Here is a 23,593-nt window from a genome sequence, read left to right as displayed (position 1 = left end):
TTTGGGATTCATTATGTTTATTAGGTAAGAAAAACAAAACTACTCATTGCACTGAGTGTGTGCTGGTGAGCAGCTTCATGATGCGGCTGCTATGGTGACGACCTCTGGTCTCCCGCTGCTCTGTTCTACACAGGACACATGGACGGAGCCGTCCCTGCAACAAACACAAATCATATTATTATATCATACAAACTATCTCGTCATGTGACCTGTGATCCTGGAGGGGTGGGTACCTTTTCATGGTTACCACGGTGTCAATGTCGTGTTTATCCTCTTTGGGCTGCAGGTTCCTCAAGACGATCTATACATTGTACACACAAGAAGATAAACTGTTTATTTCCATTCAGCGTTTTGCTCATAAAAAAAATGTATGCAACAAAGAACAACAACTAGCTTACTAGGCTACAGAAAAACAAGATTGAACAATGCTATGCTAACATGCTAACATAACTGAAATGCGAAACAGTGTCACAATTTGCCACTATTCCAACACGTTCTTAAGTGAAAAACAGGCAGTTTTAAACAAAAGAAACTCCTATTGTCGACTTAAGAATGTGTATTTTTTTATTTAAAATAGTGGCACTCTTCGCATTCCATACCCAATTTCTCAGACATATACAAAAAAACAAACAAATAGCGCATATTTAAATGAACAATTTAAATGCATAGGCAAGGTTAGCACCAACAAAACACCACAATGTAAATCATAGCTCCTGCAGACTTCACTTCTGCACTGGTATACGTGCCGACCATGTACTGTGGACAATACACTGACTTTGGATACGTAGCTCATACAACCCATCTTCAAACTATTCAAACTCCTCCTTTAACATTCTATAGTGTTAGAGCCGTTTGTACCTTTGCTATTTTTTCTGGCTGCTCCTTGAGACTTCTCTGGTAAATCTCCAGACTCACAGAGGAGAGTTCCCCCCCTCCAGTCAGGACGTGTTGTCTGCGGGCGGGGAGGGGAGTGCCCGATGGGAGCAGAACAGTGAACACCTCCGCTCCGGATTCATCCACCTCCTGCAACATCAAGCCAGAGATTAGTTGAATAGAGTATGATACAGAAATAGAAATTAGAGATTTACGTTTATAGAAAAAAATCTATTCATATACCCTACATATGGTGTGTTTTTCATCGAACAGTGTACCTTCACTAGAATATCAGTGGCAGAAACGTCCACTGTGACAGTCTCTTCCTCGGGGGCGAGGCCTTCTTTGCCGACTAGTAAGCCCGCTTCCAGAGCCGCTCCCACAGCGATGACCTCATCGGGAGGCGCTGAGTTGAGCATCTCCACATCAGGAAACATGTCGCGGATCATCTGCTGGAGGCGAGGGATCCTGGCTGAGCCGCCGCAGAGAACCACCTGAAATACATTTATAAATGATATTATCTAAAATTATTACTGAGGTATTTCATGATTTGATGTGTTTGAAGTCACATTTATTAACTAAAAAAATAAGGATCACTCTCATCCACACCCTTCCTATAATAGAGAGATCTAGTGCAGACGTATTGTGGGCCGACCCGGGAGTAACGGCCCGTCCACACAGCGGCTTTGGAAAAAGCTTGCCGGCGGGCGTGTCTGAAGCTCGACCAACAACCAATCACATGAATCTCCCGCCCCTGACACACAAGCAGCGGTTTGATTGGCTAGAGCTTGTACTGGAATATGATTTGATTGGCTGACGCACATGAACATTGCTCAACTTTTGCAGCCTGAAACGCCAGGAAAGCTCCGCTCTGCTTCCAACGCCGCTGTGTGGACGGGCCGAATTGCAAGGGCTCACTCGATTAAAAGCCAATGGGATGTTTCCATTGGATTTTGGAAAATTGCAGAATAAAAGATCTGTGGCAAACACACAGCTGAGATACTAAAAGGTTTCGTTAAGGAGTATAATCTTCACATGTGAATACCACTTTAATGATGTTTGAAGCGTAAATGCGATAGCCAGGAAGAAAAAGCTAACGTTAAAAAGGAGTAAACTTGTCTTTTTATTCATTTTGTAGAGACAACGTTTACATCTCCCTAAACGTGTGTTAACCATAGACTTCATTTCAGGCATCAAACCCAACACACTGACTTTGAAACAATGGAACCTAAAGAGCCAAAACGCCTACTCCTGGATGTTAGGACTCTTTCCTTCACCACTCGGATGCAGTATGATGATTTTTAAACCACAGCTCCTCAATGAAAACCCAAATGACTTCCCCTCACACTGTACCTGGTTAATGTCGCTGTTGGAGAGTCCCACCTTCTCCATCAGGGCTTTGATTGGCTGGATGCTCTTGTTGAAGAGTGACGCGCAGAGCAGCTCAAATCGAGCTCTGAGAAAACACCACAATGAGGTTATCGTCTTGGTTACGACTTTTTATCCACCCTGACTTTGTCCACATATTTCCCTTTGACACATATTACTTATAATACATCTGGCTAAACTCTAAATCTGCTCGTGAAGGAAAATATCATGATGCATGTTTTAACTAATCAGTTGTTTCTGGTACATTGATTCAGATGCAGCAGTTTCTTGTTTTGAAGTACATTTTCTTTCTTTAAACTTTTTTTATTAAAACTTAATTTCCGAGCAGATTAAAATGTCTCTGCTCTCAATCGTGTATTTGTTTTGTCCTTTAAAAAAGGCCACCATAAAATATTTAAATGTAAACAGAAATGTTACAATGACAAAATATGTTTTAGAAAGGCTGGCACTTTATGTAAAATGTCATTTTTTTAAATTATTCTTCATTGTACACTCTAAATCGGCAGCCTCTTTGGTTGCTGTAAGGTTTTGTATTTCATCCTTGGTGTCTCTGTCATCTGCATGATGATGTGTTGTACGATGTTACGACCAGCTTTGTGTTCCCAGCTTACCGCGAGATGTTGCATTCAAAGTCGATGCCGTCGTGCAGGGAGTCCACAAAGCAGTTGGCTGTGCTCAGTGAGGAGAGATTGTGCTTGGCCATGTCTGCTCCAATCATCAGCTTCATCATCGCCCGGGTATTGTTGCTCAGATCGTGCTTGAAGGTGCTGCAGTGCACAACAGACAAATTACACCAAGAGTCAAATATAAACATGGCATATATACGGGACAAAACCAGATCTTGGGTTATAAAGGGAAACCAACACCCAGGCAGGATTGATTAGAGGGCTGTTGTATGAGACGGCTTAAGCTTTACCCAGCTGTACCTGGTAAACCGGCAACTCATTGTAAAATGATGCTTTTGCAGAGTATGACATAAATGTAAAGCTGCAACGATGCGCAGACTAAACCATCAGGTGGTCAACGTTCCTTTGGCAGCATTTACACTTAATCTTACTCTTTAGACAAAAATGCTCACTATTCTAAGTGTCAATTCGAGCCATTGTTTTCTCTTCTAATTTTGCCATTTAGTCTTTGTCTTAATCATGTATCAAAGGTTGTGTTTATTGATCATATGATATTAAATAATTCAGTCAATACTCTTGCTAAGCCTATAATTGGGTCATTTTAGTCATACCTATTTCTCATATGATATTATCTGATGAAAACACAAGTTAAGTTGGAATCAGTACACAATAATCAACAATAATGATTGTTAGTTGCAGCCCTATATAAATGTGTAACGCATGTTAGAAAACAGTAAGTTACAGAGTAGGAGCAGCAGAAGTCACAGTAGCTACCGTTTAAATTCGGCTGCCAGGTGCTGAGCCAAAACCTCAGTGATCTTTTCTCCTCCGATGCTGTGGTCAGTGAGGGTGTCCAGAACCCGGAACATTCCTCCGTTGACCTCCAGCACTGTCACACTCAGAGACGTCCCACCCAGCTTATACACCAGGACATGGCTGTGAACACAGTGCAGAACAATGTGAGGGCAAGTCGACTGGAACGGATACATTATGTTCATAAAGAGTCCATTAAGTCCTCTACCTCTTTCCAGCAGAACAGTCCTGTCCAATGTTATATGCCAACAGAGCAGCAGCAGGCTCGTGGATTAGCCTCAGAACATGAAAGCCAGCAGCTTCAGCAGCCTCCCTGCACACAGCAAACACAGTGGCGGTCTTTATTAAAAAGGGTCCCTCACAACTAAACAGTACGGTTGTAGTCAAATGTCCTTTGGCCTACCTCAAAGCACGCTTCTGAGCATGTGCAAACTCGAAGGGCACGGTGATGACCGCCTCGTTGACATCAGAGCCCAGAGCTGACTGAGCCGTTTCTGTGAAGAAGAAGAAGAAGAAGAAGAAGAAGAAGAAGAAGAAGAAGAAGAAGAAGAAGAAATGATTAAACAGCTTGTTGTTTCTCTTTGAGCCATGTGTCTGTGTGTTTGCGACAAAATACCTTTCATTTTATGAAGGATGAGTTTTGCGACATCATGTGGAACCACATAAACTGGGCGATCTCCTGCTGTGATCTCATAATGAGGCTTGTCTTGTCTGTTGACCAGCTGAACAAAGAAATCACTGCTTTACTTGGACTGTCAGTCTTGTGGGCTCCAAACATGTTTTATAAAAGTAAAACAAAGAGACAAAACCAGCCAGCATGCTGAAGATTTAAGGATACATATGAACAAAATGAATCCTTTCAGAAGTTTTGAAAAAGCATCTACATACACAACATTAGGTGGATATGTTAAAAAACTCACCTGACACTTGTTCTCTGTTTTGTGAGTTTGCGTCTCTGGATCATCAAAGCTGTCCATTAAGGGGCAGGGAAAGAGAATGTTATTTTTTGTTTTATATATTCTACACGTTTTCAAAGCTATAACTGTCTACTCATGTGCTTCTTGTAGTTAATATTTGCAAACAAGACACAATAAGAATGTCACCTTCTGCCCAGCACTTGTTTCACTTTGACAACTGTGTTGGCAGCGTTGCGGACCCGTCCTTGCTTTGCTGCAATGCCTACAATCTGCAGAAGATAAAAACAGAGCAATAAGATTACGACTTAAGTCAAAATGTGTAGGACCTACAATCCACACTGTAATAACAATAATAATCTGGTAATGTGTTAGTCAACTACAATTTCTTTAGTCGAGGAAAGCCATACTGAAAAGAGCACAACAGTTCAACAATGATTACATAAACACTATGAACTGTATAATAGTGACGTAAATTGAAGATAATATATGTTTTACCTGCTCAGTCTCTCTGTAGCCCACCACAGCTGGAGTCACTCTGTCTCCTGCATCATTAGCCACCACATCAGCACGCCCATCCTAAGAAACACACGCTCATCAGTGTCTCAAAAATGTATTTTTAGCTAAAAGACTATAAATGGACCTTAAGAAAAATGTATCTTCCCCCCCATTGTACAGTACATACAACTAAATGTGTCTTTATGGAGGCCTTGGGGCGGGTACTGGAGGGGTACCAGGACCGTGACTATATTTAAGGAAGGCCTTTTCAGTTTTACTATTGAGGGGGAAACTATTTAAGGACTTTGGATATTCTCCCAGATGTCTAAAACTGTGTTTTTTTAGACTAACTTTATAAGGCATGGAATGACTTCATTCATCGCGTGTGTATGTAAAGTGTTAGCATGTTAACAACCAGTGCTATTTCAGTTGAAATGTAGAGTTGTGATGAAGTTTGTCACTATTTTGTGAACCAGAGAAGGAAGGACAGCGTGGGAGAGGTCGGTAAGGTTAAACTGAGCGTAACTCACCTTAAATATCGCAACACAAGCGCAGGTATATCCGAAGTGAACTCCAATGGCAGCCATGTTGGAAGATGTGCAACACGCGTATGCGCCGGCTCGTGTTCCACTTCTAAAGGAACCACTTCCGGCAGAACCTTTTCAAAACAAAAGCGTATAACTTTAAGAAGAAGTTTAAAACCCATAGACAATTTAAATAATAACTAGCTTATAAATTAAACTGTTTGTTTCTTTTTTTTAATGTCCCTGAGGTCAATGCATATCAAGTAGCCTATTGTGGGCCCAAATTCTAGAAATATACATGGCAATATACAAGTGTACGGTTTAATGGCTCTTGAGGTAGCAACCGTAGCATGCATTATTATAGGATTATTTTTCAGTTTATAGGAAGTTTTACTGTTGGTATTATCTGTAAATATCATATTTTAGTCCAGTTTAAGACAATGTGATGACGTCAGTCCCGGTTTCTCTGGTGCTGCAGTTCAGCCGAGAGAGGGCTGTTGACTCGGACGCCATGAAGCTAATAATAACTCAAACGCTGTCATGGCGATGCTACCCTTCGTCTGTCTGCTGTTTTTCACAGGGTTTACTTTTTCTGCGGCAGGCAACTGTGAAGGTTAGACAGCATGGTGTGAGCAGAAGTTATGTGTGTGACTACGGTTAACCAGTATTACACTGTGCTGATATCACCAACAGGTTCTTTTTTGAGACGTCAACATCTCCCTGTCTATCTGCCATGCATGTCTGGACAGATTGGGCAATAAATACAAATATATTTCTCGTGAGTCACCGCAATTCATGCAGTGACTGACATTATCTGCTGCGCGTCTTTTACGCACCGCCTTAACTGTGTGTGTGTGTGTGTGTGTGTGTGTGTGTGTGTGTGTGTGTGTGTGTGTGTGTGTTCTATTTCGTATATGGCTTCGCCCTCTAAGGCTATCGCTATTGGGTAATCCCCCTGCGCCCCCGCGCAGCACTGAAACACTTGTAGTCCACGCCAACCCGCAAGTTGGGCCCCACCCTCGGGCCTACTTCCGGTATAAATAGGAAGGTGGCCCGGCAATCTGCTCCCTCTTTTTTTCAGCAAACCAGCACAGTTACTGAAGCACAGCAATTGAGAATCATCATGAGCAACAACTGCGTCCGTGGTTGTCCCTCATGTGGCTCTGGGTTCATAATGAGTTATGACCTGCAGAGATAAAAGCAGTATGCGAATCCTGCCGGGGGTCAGAGCACGCGTACGCGGCTCTAAACCAGCAGGTAGCATGCACTGCGCTCATCTCCCCTCGGGCGACAGGAAGCGGAGAGCGGATACTCTTGCTGCTGTGGCCGAGGAGGAGGATTGGCCCGTCCAGGCTTACGAGCCCGCGGACGGGGCCTCGTGTCCCTGGTGCAGAGTGCCGGGCAGGAGTCCGAAGCAACTCCTGCCCCGCCTCCCTCCACGGTTCACCGTTCGGTTCTCCCCTCCCTCCTCTCCCCCGGATGGGGGAGACAGAGTCGGAGCAGGGTGCCAGCTTGGCGGCCGAACATGCTTTCCCTCTCTCCGTCACCACAGCGCGGCGGTGTCTGAGACGGCCAGAAAAGTGCTACTGGACGCTCCAATCAGCCCGGACGGGCTGTTCGGAACCCAGTTCCACGCCATGGTGGAGTCCATGAAGACGGCCGCGGAACAGGTGGACGGCATTCGCCAGCATACAGCTGGCTCCAGTCGGCTGAGCTGCCACATCGGCACCAACGCCCGCAGCAGCCGCGGCATCCACGCCGGCCACAGGTGGCCGCAAGCGGAGAGACGCCCACAGCAACCGCCCCGGCGGCTGCGGGGGCTCCGTCCCACGTCTCCGCTCCCCCGCCACCCCAGAGACAGGGTCTCCCGGCGGCGAGTCAAATGGGAGTGAGGCTCCCCCGCTCCTGGTCGGCTCCGCGATAGCCTCCGAGGAAGCGGAGCCGGTAATTAAGCCGGCTGCCACTAATCTGTTGATTAAGTAGACAGCAGGGCTCCCTGCAGAAGCCTGCTCGCGGCATTCCTCTGTCCGAGATACGCCTCCTACACACGGTCATAACCCATGAGCGCCGGTATAACGCCTCATGTGGACAGCAGTGCACACACCTCCACTCATCCCCTGAGCGTGTACACGCCTCATGATGACAGCCGGAGTGAAACGCAGCGCTTGGAGGTTTCCTCGTAGCCCTTTCGCCTCACGGGCAGCGGCGGCGAGGGCAATGCCCCGCCTCCCTCCACGGTTCACCGTTCGGTTCTCCCCTCCCTCCTCTCCCCCGGACGGGGGAGACAGAGTCGGAGCAGGGTGCCAGCTTGGCGGCCGAACATGCTTTCCCCCTCTCCATCACCACAGCGCGGCGGCGTCTGTTACGGAGACGGCCAGAAAAGTGCTACTGGACATTCCAATCAGCCCGGACGGGCTGTTCGGACCCCAGTTCCACGCCATGGTGGAGTCCATGAAGACGGCCGCGGAACAGGTGGACGGCATTCGCCAGCATGTACAGCTGGCTCCAGTCGGCTGATCTGCCACAGCGGCACCAACGCCCGCAGCAGCCGCGGCGTCCACGCCGGCTACAGGAGGCCGCAAACGGAGAGACGCCCACAGCAACCGCCCCGGCGGCTGCAGGGGCTCTGTCCCACGTCTCCGCTCCCCTGCCACCCCAGAGACAGGGTCTCCCGGCGGCGAGTCAAAGGGGAGTGAAGCTCCCCCGCTCCTGGTCTGCTCCGCGAGAGTCTCCGAGGAAGCGGAGCCGATAATTAAGCCGGCTGCCACTAATCTGTTGATTAAGTAGACAGCAGGGCTCCCTGCAGAAGCCTGCTGGTTTTAACCTATCGGTTAATAAACCTGCAGAGCTCGCGGCATTCCCCTGTCCGAGATACGCCTCCTACACACGGTCATAATAATCCATGAGCGCCGGTTTAATGCCTCATGGGGACAGCACTGCTCACATCTCCACTCATCCCCTGAGCGTACACGCCTCATGATGACAGCCGGAGTGAAACGCAGCGTGTGGAGGTTTCCTCGCAGCCCTTTCGCCTCACGGGCAGCGGCGGGGAGGGCAATGGCGTGGATCGTCACCATGACGACCATTACAGCACATCACAGAGAAGCCAGAACGGGGGAATGAGCAGTATTCCAGGCTGAGTGCCCCCAGCGGAAGCGCCCACGGCGCCAGGCCTCGCTGCAGAATCCTGCTGGTTTTAACCTATCGGTTAATTAACTGCAGAGCTCGCTAATTAAGCCGGCTGCCACTAATCTGTTGATTACCAGCAGGGCTCGCTGCAGAAGCCTGCCCGTTTTAACCTCGGTTAATAACCTGCAGAGCTCGCGGCATTCCTCTGTCCGAAATACGCCTCGTACACACGGCCTTAATAAACCCATGAGCGCCGTTATAACGCCTCATGTGGGCAGCACTGCACACACCTCCATCCATGCCCTGAGCGTGTACGCGCCTCATGATGAGAGTCGGAGTGAAACGCAGCGTGTGGAGGCTTCCTAGCAGCCCTTTCGCCTCACAGTGGCGGTGAGGGCAATGGCATCACAGAGAAGCCAGAACGGGGGACTGAGCAGTATTCCAGGCTGAGTGCCCCCAGCGGCAGCGCCCGCAGCGCCCGCAGCGCCACGGCGCCAGGTCTCGCTGCAAGAAGCCTGCTGGTTTTAACCTATCGGTTAATAACCTGCAGAGCTCGCTAATTAAGCCGGCTGCCACTAATCTGTTGATTAAGTAGACAGCAGGGCTCGCTGCAGAAGCCTGCCGGTTTTAACCTCGGTTAATAACCTGCAGAGCTCGCGGCATTCCTCTGTCCGAGATACGCCACACACGGTCATAATAAACCCATGAGCGCTGTTATAACGCCTCGTGTGGACAGCACTGCACACACCTCCATTCATCCCCTGAGCGTGTACACGCCTCATGATGAGAGCCGGAGTGAAACTCAGCGTGTGGAGAGTCCCTGGCGTGGCTCGTTGCCATGACGACCACAGAACATCTCGAGCATGTGCGCCCGCTCTTAGAGTGTTTCTCAGAGTGGCAGCGCGTGTGTCTGATGGACAGATGGATGAGCAGGCTGATCAGCAGCGGATACGTCCTGCAGTTCGCCTCTCCCCCCCCCCCCCCCCCCCCCCCCCCACAGTTCAATGGGATACAGGAAACACTCCTGTCCTCCCAGAAGCTATGTCTTGCGCTCCAATCCGAGCTGCTGGAACTCCTGTTGAAAGAGGATATTTCCAGGGTTCCTCAAAGGGAGGAAAATCAGGGGTTTTCACTCCCGTTATTTTTCTAATCCCGAAAAAGACTGGGGGAATGAGACATCCTCGATCTGTCAGTATTCCACATGCTGACGATCAAACAGGTGCTGGAATGTTTTCACCAGGACGACTGGTTCACTTCCACCTGAAGGATGCATACGTCCACGTACCCATCATCCCGAAACACAGGAAATTCCTGCGTTTTCCATTCAGGGAATATCAGACCAGACAATCGTCTGCCGTTCGGATATTTCCTGGCTCCTCACATTTGTGTAGAGAGGCTGGAGCCACTACACAGAGGAGGGATGAGAGTGTGTTTCCTCTGGACGACCTGCTATTTGCTGGCTCGCACCAGGGAGGAAGTCGCTTTACAGACGGTACATCTCGTATCGCATCTGTCAAAGCCTGGGTTTCATAATAAATTGGAAGAAGAGCTGTCCTCTTCCCTCTCAGACAATCGTTTATCTGGGAGTGGAGTTAAACTCAGCCAGCATGAGAGCGCGACTCTCGCGGCAGCGAGGGGAAGAACTGACAGCTCTCCTCCGGCGTGTCACAACCCACACAGCCCTCTCCGTGACGCAGCTGCTCGGCGTTGGCGTCAGCTGGTCACGTGATGATCCCCCTGAGTCTCTTCCAACAGGGGGACACTCCAGAGGTGTTTCATTCGCTGCAGAAGCCTGCTGTTTTAACCTATTGGTTTATAAACTGCAGAACTCGCGGCATTCCTCTGTCCCAGATATGCCTCCTACACACGGTCATAATAACCACGAGCACCGTTATAACGCCTCGTGTGGACAGTATGCACACACCTCTCATCCCCTGGGCGTGTACGCGCCTCATGAGGAGAGACGGAGTGAAAGGCAGCGTGTGGAAACTCCCTCGCAGCCCTTTTGCCTCACGGGCAGCGGCGGCGATGGCGTGGCTCGTCACCATGAAAGACCATTACGGCACTTCACAGAGAAGCCTCTCCCCCCCAGCAGTTCCATGGGATACAAGAAACACTCCTGTCATCCCAGGAACAGTGTCTTGTGCGGTTTTTACTCCCGCTATTTTTCTAAATCTCCTCTGTCCTGTGCGCGCGCTGTCTTGCTAGTGGCGCGCACGGCTGCCTTGCGCCATTCTCAGCGCCTGTTTGTGCACTATAGAGAGCGCTCGATCGGGCAACCTCTGTCTGCACAGCGGCTGTCACACAGGTTGTGTGAGGCTGTGTCACAGGCATGTCTCCTCTGGGGTGGAGCTCCCGGAGAACGTCAATGCGCACTCCACCAGAGGAATTTCCTCCTCCACGGCTTTGCACGGAGGAATGTGGAGTGGAAGATATTTGCACGGCTGCATCTTGGTCTTCCCCCTGTTCGTTTATTCAATTTTATTTGAGGGATGTCTCCCATTCCTCTCTGACACACCCTGTACTGGGTGTCCTGTCGGAGTGAGTGACGTCAGGGAGCCAGCTGTGCGCCTCTCTCGTGCCTCTCGGCACGCGGAGAGCGGCCCTTTTCCCCTCTTATAGGAGGGATGTTCCTTTTTCTTCTGACACACTTTGTACGGAGTGCCTGGTCAGAGTGAGTGACGTCAGGGATCCAGCTGGGCGCTCTCCTACCTGTCTGACACGCAGAGAGCTGCTGTTCCCCCACTCCGATCGCAGGACGAGGTGGGACTTTCGTCTCTACTTTCTCACAGCGGCCGGTATGTATTGTTCCCAGCCTTCACCCCGTCGGGAAGATAGGCATCTTGTGCTATGTTCCAGGTACGGTGATGAGCCATTACGCATGGCACATCAGGCAGGGGGGTGTTATTGAGCAGGTATGTCTGTGCTTCTAGTGCCGGGCGGACCCAGTGGGGCGCAGACTACATCATGCTTCGCCCTTAACCCAATAGCGATAGCCTTAGAGGGCGAAGCCATATACGAAATAGAACTGAGGTTACCTACTGTAACCCCAGCTTCTATGAGTAAATGGCGCAGCCCTCTAAATGCGGGACCCCACTGGCTCTACGAATAGCTGAAGAAAAGTTATGTTGTATGGGAGCAGATGCCGGGCCACCTTCCTATTTATACCGGAAGGAGGCCCGAGGGTGGGGCCCACCTTGCGGGTGGGCGTGGACTACAAGTGTTTCAGTGCTGCGCGGGGGCGCAGGGGGATTACCCAATAGCTTTAGCCTTAGAGGGCTGCGCCATTTACTCATAGAAGCTGGGGTTACAGTAGGTAACGTGTGTGTGTGTGTGTGTGTGTGTGTGTGTGTGTGTGTGTGTGTGTGTGTGTGTGTGTGTGTGTGTGTGTGTGTGTGTGTGTGTGTGTGTGTGTGTGTGTGTGTGTGTGTGTGTGTGTGTGTGTGTGTGTGTGTGTGTGTGTGTGTGTGTGTGTGTGTGTGTGTGTGTGTGTGTGTGTGTGTGTGTGTGTGTGTGTGTGTGTGTGTGTGTGTGTGTGTGTGTGTGTGTGTGTGTGTGTGTGTGTGTGTGACAGGACATCTTCTTCATAAAACTAATAATATGGCGTAATAATCGGGCAGTTCGATGTGTAACCATAAGAAAGTATCTCGTGCGAACGAGAAAGTGTATCCCATGAACCTTTAGGGGCTCCGTAAGTATGTGCGAAATTGCACATATCAGACATTTTAACATTTCATTATGTCAGATGAAAAATGCGTGTTGTTGAAATATTAGAGTCAGGGAAGGGTCAGGATTTTACAGAGGGGATTTTGAATATCTTTTTGTATATCACTACCAATATAAAAATAGTAGCTATGTACAGATATACATTGTCAAAGTTAGCAAAATAAACACCTGAATGTGTATTTTGGATTATTTATTTACCCCTAGTCTGAAAGTAGACTGTATATGGAAGCACCAATCTCTCAAACTCTCAAAAATGTACCGGTATGTAAAAAACAAACGTGCAGTTTGTCTGTAGTGTTTCCCCTCAATTGAAACACTCACAATACATTAGTTCCAATTTACAGTACATAAGTATAAATATAGAGCTAAATGTTTTTTTGTCCACAAATAATCAGAATCGATTAGCAGCACGCTCACCCCACAATAACAATGAACTGGTGTGCAGTGTGTGTGGACTTTCTTTCCAGACTATATGGCAGTCTAACGTTGGCCCACAGAGAACTCACTCCTCCCCTGGTGGAGGAAGAGCTGATCCAGGCCTGCACTGTCGCCCAGGGCAAGGAGGCGAGGCTGGTGAGAACACACACATGCACAGACTCCCATGTGAGCTGCAGAATTGATCAATATAAACCTATTTCTGAGGGTACTTGGCTGATCAAACGTGTGTTTATGTGCTGTCGTGTCCCAGTGTTACTATCTAGGAGCCACTATTGATGCAGCAACCCGTGTCACAGCATCGGTGTCTCGACCTCTGGCCTCTCATGTCCCCGTTGAGAAGATCTGCCAGCGCCTCAGTAGCACAGACATGCAGATCTGTGAGCTCAGATATGGTAAAGTGTTATCAAATGCATAACAAACACTTACCATTCACTTGTGTGTTGGCACAATATAAAGCATGTTCCTGTGTCAGCAGACCCTCAAGTGAAGGATCTGAGCAGCGAAGGGCTGAAAATAATGAAAGTCTTGGAGCTGAGGAACATTTTAGCTTCGTGGGGAGAAGAGTGTCGAGGCTGTCTGGAGAAACACGAGTTTATCAGCCTCATCCAGGAGAAAGCACTGCTGCATGCTACGGAACTATGAATATCATTTTTTTCTTCTGCTCCTTTCCAAAATATCAGAAAAATCGAATTTAAGTGCATGATTTATTAATTTGTGCCACCAAATGACTTAATTTGTATTTTAACAATAATAGAGGAGGCATACATCTTTTTGTGCTGATATGTACCTGAGTAATAGCAGCCACAGCAATAGCAGCATGGTAGAAAGAGTTTCATAAAATACTGCCCATCAGATGTTCCCAAAAACGTTTCAAGTGTGATAAAAAAATGCAGTCTATGAAAAGAAGCTATCTGACGAAAAGTTCAATTGAATATCTAAACAGGAAGTTCACGTTTATGTAAATGGTTGGTAAAAAAATGCTCTAGTTGTTTCTTTTGACAACAATCACTTGCATACATTAAAATGTGTTTTGTTAAACTGTTTATTTCACGTCCCACACATCACATTGACTTATTCATTTCTCAAACTCCTAATGTAACATTTTCCTCACTTCTATTGCAATGATAGCTGATTAGGTCTATGTTTTTCCATAAGATTTCAAACTGATTCAATGACAAAAAAAACATAATAAATAATATTTTTTTATAATACAAGTATCATGTCGTCGTTTATTGCAGATATCACTCACCATAAAGGGTTCTGACTACAGAATTGAACTGACTGTCAATTAGAAAGTCAGCTATCCACTGTTAACTACATTCTCCCAGAGATTCACTTACAATGAAAAGCCAAAAAACGAAATCTTTGGATATGATGTTGATGGTGTTCCTACTGGTGTTGAATTGGCTTGGCATGATCGATTTTACGACGGCAGCCAGGCTGCTATCAGACATGTAAAAGGAAGTCCTCTCTTTACTGCAGTCCTGTTTCAGAGAACAGTTCCTCTGAGTGAATTAGCCCCTTGTTATAGAGACTCAGTTTGTTCCTCAGTCTCTCCTTGGCTGGGGTTTCCACTGCAGTAGAGTTACCTGAAACAAACAACAAAGCCACGGATTAGTTTTAATACATACTGCGGGGCAAAAAAGTATTTAGTCAGCCACCAATTGTGCAAGTTCTCCCACTTAAAAAGATGAGAGGCCTGTCATTTTCATCCTAGGTATACCCCAACTATGAGAGACAAAATGAGAAAATAAATCCAGAAAATCCCATTGTCTGATTTTTAAAGAATTTATTTGCAAATTATGGTGGAAAATAAGTATTTGGTCAATAACAAACGTTCATCTCAATACTTTGTTATATACCCTTTGTTGGCAATGACAGAGGTCAAACGTTTTCTGTAAGTCTTCACAAGGTTTTCACACACTGTTGCTTGTATTTTGGCCCATTCCTCCATGCAGATCTCCTCTAGAGCAGTGATGTTTTGGGGCTGTCGCTGGGCAACACAGACTTTCAACTCCCTCCAAAGATTTTCTATAAGGGTTGAGATCTGGAGACTGGCTAGGCCACTCCAGGACCTTGAAATGCTTCTCACGAAGCCACTCCTTCGTTGCCCGGGCGGTGTGTTTGGGATCATTGTCATGCTGAAAGACCCAGCCACGTTTCATCTTCAATGCCCTTGCTGATGGAAGCAGGTTGTCACTCAAAATCTCACGATACATGGCCCCATTCATTCTTTCCTTTACACGGATCAGTCGTCCTGGTCCCTTTGCAGAAAAACAGCCCCAAAGCATGATGTTTCCACCCCCATGTTTCACAGTAGGTATGGTGTTCTTTGGATGTAACTCAGCATTCTTTCTCCTCCAAACACGTCTAGTTGAGTTTTTACCAAAAAGTTCTATTTTGGTTTCATCTGACCATATGACATTCTCCCAATCCTCTTCTGGATCATCTAAATGCTCTCTAGCAAACTTCAGACGGGCCTGGACATGTACTGGCTTAAGCAGGGGGACACGTCTGGCACTGCAGGATTTGAGTCCCTGGCGGCGTAGTGTGTTACTGATGGTAGCCTTTGTTACTTTGGTCCCAGCTCTCTGCAGGTCATTGATTAGGCCCCCCCGTGTGGCTCTGGGATTTTTGCTCACCATTCTTGTGATTAATTTGACCCCACGGGGTGAGATCTTGCGTGGAGCCCCAGATCGAGGGAGATTATCAGTGGTCTTGTATGTCTTCCATTTTCTAATAATTGCTCCCACAGTTGATTTCTGCACACCAAGCTGCTTACCTTATTGCAGATTCAGTCTTCCCAGCCTGATGCAGGTCTACAATTTTGTTTCTGGTGTCCTTTGACAGCTCTTTGGTCTTGGCCATAGTGGAGTTTGGAGTGTGACTGTTTGAGGTTGTGGACAGGTGTCTTTTATACTGATAACGAGTTCAAACAGGTGCAATTAATACATACAAATACTTATTTTCCACAATAATTTCCAAATAAATTCTTTAAAAATCAGACAATGTGATTTTCTGGATTTTTTTTTCTCATTTTGTCTCTCATAGTTGAGGTATACCTACAGGCCTCTCTCATCTTTTTAAGTGGGAGAACTTGCACAATTGGTGGCTGACTAAATACTTTTTTGCCCCACTCTACATAGATACATAGATGTATCCAAGGCTGTTTTTAATGTTCTTGGCAAGATGGCTGTCACACCCAGGTAAAGTATTTTGGGAATTTCCCATAGAAGGTATGTATAAAGGAAGTAAACACAATCCTCTCGACATCACCCATTGGTTATTGGACTAGGCTTTCAAGGCCTCAAGTATGTAATTTTTGTCATTGCAATCTTGGTCTTTTGGAACCAGAAGTGGCCATATTTGGACGAGAGTGCAGGCTGGGGAGGAGCAAGGCTCATCACGTGGTAACATTTTGGATACTAGTTAGGCTGGCTGAACAACCTGTGGTAGCAACGCAGTGGTAGCGACCTAGTGATTTGTCAATAACAAAGTAGCCATGACCAAATGCTTATTTTTGTTTATTTTATTCTAAATGGAATCATAATATACAAAATAACATCGAGCTGTAATGACGAATACTTGCAACTAGCCGTAGAGGACATAAAGTTATCAGAAAAATGTGAGTTTAGCATAATCTTCTCATAGACTTCTATTCAATCAAACTTAATTTGCAACTAATGGAATCTCTCTCTGCTGGCCATATCAAGAATGGAGGTTTAAAGCACTTCCCTATTGGCCTTACTTTTTCCACCAGGAGGTTGCCGACCACTTCTAATGAAAGCCTATTAGGAAGCACGTGGTATTGCAGAATTACCCCTCTGAGAACATTATAGATAATCAAATTTGATCATATGTTCGTTTGGTTATCAAAAATGTAACAAATTCGGCATCTGTAATGTGGGATTTTACCAAAACTTACTCTGAGGACTGTCAGTGTAGTTGGGGGTGAAGCCATTGGCCCTGCAGTCTTCACAGGGCAGACCGCCTGTCTCAGCAGGGCAGCTGCACTGTACAGGCCAGCTGCTATACAGGTCAGCCGACGCCTCACCAGAAGCCCCCCCCACGTCGCTCAGATACGTCACCTCCGACTGGCTGTATTCATTGGGCCCTTCCTGTGTTAGAGTACCAGGGAGGCTGAGCTGCTCATCGTGCTCTACAGGTATGGACGATAAAAGGCTCATCTCAGTTTTAAGGGGGTTTCCATCATCCAGGCTTTGGGGTTGGTCCGCAGGGGGGCAGCTAGGTGGAGGAAGTAGCTTGCTCAATGCCAAAAGAACCTGAAGACAGTAAAGATTTATAGTATTTATCTCATCCACATTCCCCTAAATGAAGGTTGGGTAGTAATGGGTTGGGATTATGTACTCAGATTATACAAAATAAATCGTTTTTATTAAGATTTAGAAATATGTTCAGTTGGATTATAGTAACATTGTCAGGGATTACTTGATATTTGAAATATGGCAATTTCCATACCCAAATGTTTCAGAATAAACAGAGAAACCAAGGAAACATTCCTAAAGCAAAGATTGATCCTTGATTACTCACAGTCTCCATGCTTGGTCTGCTGCGCTGTCGACTCGCCGTGCAGTCCAGGGCCAGACTCAGCAGGCCGAGGGCGATGTCAGTGGGCCATCGACCTGCCGCCACATCCAAAAACTGTAGGCAAGAGTCGACACCACCGCTGTGCTCCACCTCCGTTACTAGCAGCTCTCTCTGACATAGCAGACACAGAGAGCACAAGGTTACTGCATACTGCAAATAGTGACTATTGTAAGACATCAACCTGGATTTGGAGCGCTAAAGAACTCTATGAACTTTCTATTCTACCTTCAGTGACTCACCAGTGGCTTTTGTTTAGGTAATTCCTCTTTTACCTTCCTTCCTGTTACGGTTTCCATTATAACCTGAAGGCATGCAAACGAGAATTAACAGCAATAAATCCTAATGTTTCTATCAGAAATCATAGTCCACTACAGTCACAACAAAGATATGATGATACAACAAAGGATGTCTATGTGACATCCTAATTTACATACAGGGTGAGAAAGTTTTGCTGAGCTTATATTATTTAGTTACAATCACCATCCCAAAGCTGAAAACATCCAAGCTAGAGGAGAGCTTGCCGTCTCGGATGTAGTCCTCAGAAAGGTATGCCAGGTTGCTGTGGGACTTCGTATCCAGAGTGATGGTACAGAGCTGATTGGATGAATTAGGACGGAGGCGGGCCAACCCAAAGTCAGACACCTTGGGCTGCAGGGCGTCATCCAAAAGTATGTTTGCACTGTGCAGAAAACCCATATGGACATTTTGTAAACTTTGTTAGATAACTGAGATAACATCTGTAGTTAATACAAGCTTAGGAGATGTTCACCTATTGTTCTAAGTCACAAAATAAGATGGTAAGGTACCCATACGAGGAGCCTTTACATCATCTTAAAAACCGTGACTAAAGATTGATTTGCCGAACATGGCGTGGTGACGTGAAGCCATGCGACTGTCATGTACAGTAGTTTGTTTATAGCATAACGTTAGCTATGTACTTTTGGAAATTGCATTTAGGCTTCAACTATTGTAAAAGGGGTGTTAATATGTGAAGATTATCCTGCTGAACAAAATATGTAAGTATCATGAACGTGTGTTAGCCACAGATCTTATTTTCTGCAATATACCAAAATCCAATCGAAAAAAAACATTGGATTTGTGTTGAAGTCCCTGCAATGCTATCTATTCGGTCTATCTAAAAAAAGATGTCAGCACTGCACCACTCTATTATGGCCGTAACATTTCAGATTGTTTCTTTCTAAGCTTGAAGCAATTGGTCATCCTGTAAATGATATAATGTTCAGGTTGAGTGTTGCACATAACAGTGACAATGCTTTTCTGAAGAGAACAGGACAGCCAGAATGTGGAGGCGCTGAGTGATCAGGAGGTGTACCTGGAGATGTTGCCGCAGATCACCGGGCAGGGCGGGGCTGTATGGAGGTGATACAAGGCCTTTGCAGTTCCCTTAATGATGTTGAGACGCTCTTGCCAGGACAGAGGGGGCTCTCCATCCTGTACAGTGACAATACACAATATTAAATATAAAACAAAAATATGCTTTCAAGTAAATTAACAATAACTGTGGTTTGAGACTCTGTGGGTCTCAATCCTCTTTTAGGCAGTCTGGGATATGATTTTAAAAGCTAAAATGCTAATTAATCCATCTGCTGATCTTAAAATCTGTTCAATAAATGTTTAAGGTAAGGTAAGGCTTATAACCATTTAATGCAACCATGGATAGAATAGGAAAACAAAATAGAATTGGGAGGGATGAAACCCTCTTTAATGGTCACACATGCAGAGCACAGAGCACACACAGTGACATTTGGCCTCTGCATTTAACCCATCCTAGTACTAGGAGCAGCTATTGTACAGCGCCCGGGGATACATGTTCACTTCCTGCTTTTGATTGTGAAACTGTTACCTAGAAACTTTTTTTCTCTGGTTTTGTTACAGACAGAAACACACTTGCTTGTGGACATACTGCAGTAGGCCAACAGATGTTGATAAGTAAAACCCATACCTTATGGTGTAATCTGTGGAAGAGTGATCCATTAGGGAGGTAAGGATAGAGCACACAGTAGCAGTCCTCATTAGAAACACAGCACAACAATTCTAGGATGTTTGGATGTTGGTACCTGTAACACATCAATTCATAAAAATAAACAACTCTCTATCAGATAAATAAAGGAAGGTCATTTGAGAGTTGTTACATACAAAAGATGAGTTTCCATTTCTTTTCTGAAGACATCCCAGAGGTTTTTCCAGGACTGCATTTTTACCTGAAGAAAGATTTATAAAGAATGCATGAAAGCCGGAATGAGTTGAACAGCAAGCAAGCACATCTCCCAAGATGTCAGAGTGTTAGAATCAATAATCACCTGTTTAAAAAGCTTCACTGCGATCATTTGATCTCCCATGTGTGCTCTGTAGATATCAGAGAAGTGGCCCTCTGCAATTCTCAAGTCAGGATGGAAATGTTTGGTTACTTCTATGATGTATTGGAAAGTCGCCTCTCGTGGGAAGGATCCCTTATAAGAGAAAATACAACATTTTTTCATTTCTTTTCTTATTTCTCACAGGTAATACAGGCTGAAGGCTTAAAGGCACAACATGGAATTTTCTGCCACCAGGGTCTCTTAGTTAAAACCGTAACAAAAGACAGAGTGATGGTGGCTTTGTGAAGTAGCGTGGGATCATGGGAGTTGTTGTTTGCTCCAACAGTGCTGTTGTTGCAGTCGAGCTTCTGTTCAGGGGCATTTTTACATGGATCTGGATTTTCCACAAAAATCTCTGACCAAAAGGACTATGGAAGTTAAACGGGTAAAGACACAGCAAATACCACTTAAAATGACCAAGATATATAGTTATATATAGGTATATGGTAACAAAGTAGCTAAAAGAGAGTACATTTATGACAGCTTACAGAACTTATGGAGCTTGTGGAAAGACAATTTCATGTTAAAAGGTTATATTTACCATTTAAACAAGTGAACAAACAATTCTACCTTATCTTTAGATGCTGACATCGGCCCTTTGGAATCTGCTTGTTGATTGCTGCTGGGCAAAGGCGACTCTGAAATAGACATATTGCCCAAATAGGAAATGTAATATTTATTTCTTGATAACTGCGTTATATAAGCAAACCATATTATGGTTTGCTTATATAACACATGCACCACCAAGAGGAACTGCGAAAGGGCTTTCCATTTCCCCTTTTCGATGTTACTTCCCTCAAAAACTGATTCATTCCCCTTGGGGATACACATCTTTGCATTGACAATAATGAAAGCTTAAAAAAGCCACCACAATATTTGCGACAACTACTGGAAATATAAAGCAGTGAAACCTATGATGTAACGTAGTAACCTGCCCCATTGGCCCTGCACTAGTTAAGAAGGCTACAGATAGAGCTTTTCAGGGTTTACCTCTCCTGTGGTATGTTATTTAGGTTTTTGTGCATGTAAAAAAAGGTCTCCAAAGGCAAAGGAGTTTATCTCCCTCACACTCTCGCAGGTCCAGAAACACCTCCATTAGACTCCTTTGTTTCCTTCCATAACATAGTAACATCGCTTTGTAACACTTGCACTTCTATTGGCTAGTGCTCCAAGACCTGGTATGTGATAGGCTGAGGGGTGGGATATCTCTAAGCGGTTGACCAATCACATCAGAGCTGGCCAGCTATTCAATCAGAGCAGACTGGCCTCTGGTTTCAGACAGAGGGTGAAAAGACCTTTTCCTAGAATAGCCCCTTATAATCACCTACGCTAAGTTAATTTTTTCACCAAGTTTTAGTTTTTTTTTTCCTCAAGTATAAATGTACCATTAAGTGTAGCACTTATAGTTTATGTTTGTCCGGATGGCCATACTGTAAACTATTTGAAAACCACTGCTTCTCAACCCTGTTTGTTTTTGTTTCCCAAGCACATGAGTGTCCAAGGTGTCTCTCTCTCTCTCTCTCGGTTAATTCTGTCAAGACTTCTATTGCAAACACAATCTGCTCAATTGAGTACCAGCATTTTCTCAATGTGCTATAAGCAGATAAGTAAGTAAATAAAATGTGCCTTTAATTGTTTGTAACTGACCTTGAGCTTGACTCGTGAAGAGCTGCAGGGCCCTGAGATGTCCCATGTCTTTGAGCAGGTTGAGAAGGTCCTGCACTCGTGAATTCTCCTGAGCCCAGGACCACAGCAGCTCTCTGGTGGGGCTCCGACCCGCCAACTCCGCTCGCTCCAACATGCGGACTTCTAACAAGCTGGGGACAATTTGGACAGCTGGGGACCCACAAAGAGGATGGGCATACAATATATCAAATCAAGCTCACAGAGGAATACTGTGTGTTTATAACAAATATGAATACAGGTTCATTCACCTCTTATCTTTACATATTACACAATTCTTAGTATTGTATAATAATATGCCACATTGAAAAACAACCAAATCCTAGCATTTCTGAACTTCCTCATTATTATTTAAAGAATACAAAAACAACGGCTCCTTTGTCAACATTGTTCAACAAAATAGATTGTTGTATTTCTTATTGATCGTATATTTGCAGTGGTGTGAAGTAACTACGTACATTTACCCGAGTACCATGTACTTTACATGTATTTCAATTTGTTGCTACTTTGTACTGCTGCTCCACATTTACCAGCTGCACATGAATGCATCAATAATCATAATCAAAACATATCATTTATATTATTCTAAAATGGATCAATCTGCATAATGAGTACTTTTACTTCAGCTACTTTAGTACAGTTTGAAGCTATTACCTTTGTACTTTTACTTGAGAGAAGCCTTGAACATTTGCAATGCAAGGCTTTTCCTTGAGTATTCCTACACTCTGGTACTTCTACTTGAACAAGATAAGAGTACATCTTCCACCCCTGTATTTTTGTGATAGACATTGCATATCCAACAGTATAAAAAGTTACATTCAGAGAAAGTTTCCTGTTAATTACAAAAATCCACGAGTTAATTGTTATCTTAGTGGCTACCGCTGCGGAAGACCTGTATCTCCAAACTTTAACCATGAAAAAGTAGTTCCTCACCTAGTACACGCCACCCGAACCTGTCATCTCCGCTGTCCATGATTCTACAGAACATTTCGATGATAGCCGGGGGGACATCGTAAAGGAAGGTGGAGGGGTCCATGTGAAAAGCCGCACAGACAGGAGACACTGACACACTGCGAGGCTTCACTGTGGTTGCTCAAATACGGAAACTCCCTCCGCCCCGTTACGCAGACAACTAAAGGAGTCATTAGGCAGACTCAAAACAAAACTATTTAGTAAAAAAAAACGATTCAAGCAATGTTGCACAAATTTACGAGTGAGCATTGTCGGAAGGACACACCATTTCAACATCAAAGACAATGTTAAAGGCTGCGTCACATTTTGCCATTCGACATTCCGCCATAAACTGCCATTATCATTGTTTACAACAAACTTTAGGCTATTTTATTATTTGTTTATTTATATATTTGCAATATTTTAAGAACATAACTCTACACTCACGTGGCATAATTGATAGTATGTGCTTTTAACAAAGCGAAAACCTGTAGTTTCCTGGTGTTTTTAGAAGAAAACATACTTAATTCGGCCTCTAGAGGAGTTTTACTTTGTTGTTATAATGTAAGTTTAAGTACACATGCAAAAACAGGACCTAATATGTATATTATGCCCGAAATAAAAAAGGCACAAACACATTTCTCTGTGTATTTTAACTTTAGTTTAATGTCAGTTATGGATTTGTCCTCTATAACTGACTAATTAAATTGTATTATAGGAAGAGATTGTGTGTCATTGTGTTGGGCAAGTTACTTTTAAAAAGTAACTAGTTAGTTATAGTTACTGCTCTCAAAAACTAGTTACTTTATTAGTTACTAAATTATAAAAGTAACTAGTAACAAGTTACTTTACTTTAAAAATAATAACAATACAAATACAAGTGTTTTGTGTTGTTTTTTGCTGACTAGTTCTCTGAAGGCAACAGACTCGACCGTTGCGATGGGCGGCATGTCCTGAACAACATACCTGGCAATGAATCTATTTAGTTGACTCTGGGTGACATGTGGTGATTTAAAAAAGTCGTTTTTTGGCTGTTTAGATGG

The 23,593-nt window shown here is 44.9% G+C and overlaps 3 protein-coding genes across 4 annotated transcripts; 1 reads left to right on the top strand and 2 right to left on the bottom strand.

The window, feature by feature from the left end:
• On the bottom strand, positions 1-9,079 carry hspa14 (heat shock protein 14). 2 transcript variants are annotated; one of them, XM_079656377.1, is made up of 15 exons: positions 8,582-9,079; positions 5,644-5,771; positions 5,114-5,194; positions 4,805-4,887; positions 4,622-4,670; positions 4,318-4,423; positions 4,105-4,195; positions 3,910-4,014; positions 3,663-3,824; positions 2,874-3,029; positions 2,227-2,329; positions 1,152-1,367; positions 859-1,023; positions 234-301; positions 1-154 (listed from the first exon to the last, which is right to left on the bottom strand). In XM_079656377.1, exons 1-15 carry the CDS (start codon positions 8,721-8,723, stop codon positions 76-78), a joined length of 1,734 nt encoding a protein of 577 aa, XP_079512503.1. In that variant the 5' UTR covers positions 8,724-9,079; the 3' UTR covers positions 1-75. The 2 variants fall into 2 exon arrangements, with proteins under 2 accessions (XP_079512503.1, XP_079512504.1); XM_079656378.1 differs by lacking the exon at positions 8,582-9,079 and adding an exon at positions 7,742-8,239.
• Positions 5,908-14,147, top strand: cdnf (cerebral dopamine neurotrophic factor). Its single transcript, XM_079656380.1, has 4 exons — positions 5,908-6,250; positions 12,938-13,065; positions 13,181-13,322; positions 13,406-14,147. The coding sequence occupies exons 1-4, from the start codon at positions 6,178-6,180 to the stop codon at positions 13,570-13,572; spliced, it is 510 nt and encodes a 169-aa protein (XP_079512506.1). The 5' UTR covers positions 5,908-6,177; the 3' UTR covers positions 13,573-14,147.
• irak3 (interleukin-1 receptor-associated kinase 3) lies at positions 13,955-22,863 on the bottom strand. The gene is made up of 12 exons (XM_079656379.1): positions 22,533-22,863; positions 21,564-21,752; positions 20,487-20,554; positions 19,860-20,009; positions 19,696-19,760; positions 19,502-19,616; positions 18,872-18,990; positions 18,019-18,217; positions 17,778-17,840; positions 17,482-17,649; positions 16,856-17,213; positions 13,955-14,519 (listed from the first exon to the last, which is right to left on the bottom strand). Exons 1-12 carry the CDS (start codon positions 22,633-22,635, stop codon positions 14,404-14,406), a joined length of 1,713 nt encoding a protein of 570 aa, XP_079512505.1. The 5' UTR covers positions 22,636-22,863; the 3' UTR covers positions 13,955-14,403.
• Positions 22,864-23,593: the final 730 nt, after the last annotated feature.

This window comes from Notothenia rossii (assembly GCF_949606895.1).
Source record: "Notothenia rossii genome assembly, chromosome: 10".
In the NCBI taxonomy this organism is placed as follows: domain Eukaryota; kingdom Metazoa; phylum Chordata; class Actinopteri; order Perciformes; family Nototheniidae; genus Notothenia; species Notothenia rossii.
Note: the sequence above shows the minus strand (reverse complement) of the source record. Positions and strands in the feature narration are given on the sequence as shown.

Excerpts from the sequence above, each read along its gene's own strand:
- irak3 (XM_079656379.1), bottom strand. The coding sequence starts at position 22,635 with ATGGACCCCTCCACCTTCCTTTACGATGTCCCCCCGGCTATCATCGAA. Across the intron at positions 21,753-22,532 it reads GTTCGGGTGGCGTGTACTAG|CTGTCCAAATTGTCCCCAGC; the intron begins GTGAGGAACTAC and ends GTGGGTCCCCAG. Across the intron at positions 20,010-20,486 it reads TGTCAGCATCTAAAGATAAG|GGATCCTTCCCACGAGAGGC; the intron begins GTAGAATTGTTT and ends TTCTCTTATAAG.
- hspa14 (XM_079656377.1), bottom strand. The coding sequence starts at position 8,723 with ATGGTCGTCATGGTGACGATCCACGCCATTGCCCTCCCCGCCGCTGCC. Across the intron at positions 5,772-8,581 it reads CTCAGGGGATGAGTGGAGAT|GTTCTGCCGGAAGTGGTTCC; the intron begins GTGAGCAGTGCT and ends TGTTTTGAAAAG. Across the intron at positions 1,024-1,151 it reads CCACTGATATTCTAGTGAAG|GAGGTGGATGAATCCGGAGC; the intron begins GTACACTGTTCG and ends TTGATGTTGCAG.
- cdnf (XM_079656380.1), top strand. The coding sequence starts at position 6,178 with ATGGCGATGCTACCCTTCGTCTGTCTGCTGTTTTTCACAGGGTTTACT. Across the intron at positions 13,066-13,180 it reads AGGGCAAGGAGGCGAGGCTG|TGTTACTATCTAGGAGCCAC; the intron begins GTGAGAACACAC and ends GTCGTGTCCCAG. Across the intron at positions 13,323-13,405 it reads GATCTGTGAGCTCAGATATG|ACCCTCAAGTGAAGGATCTG; the intron begins GTAAAGTGTTAT and ends CTGTGTCAGCAG.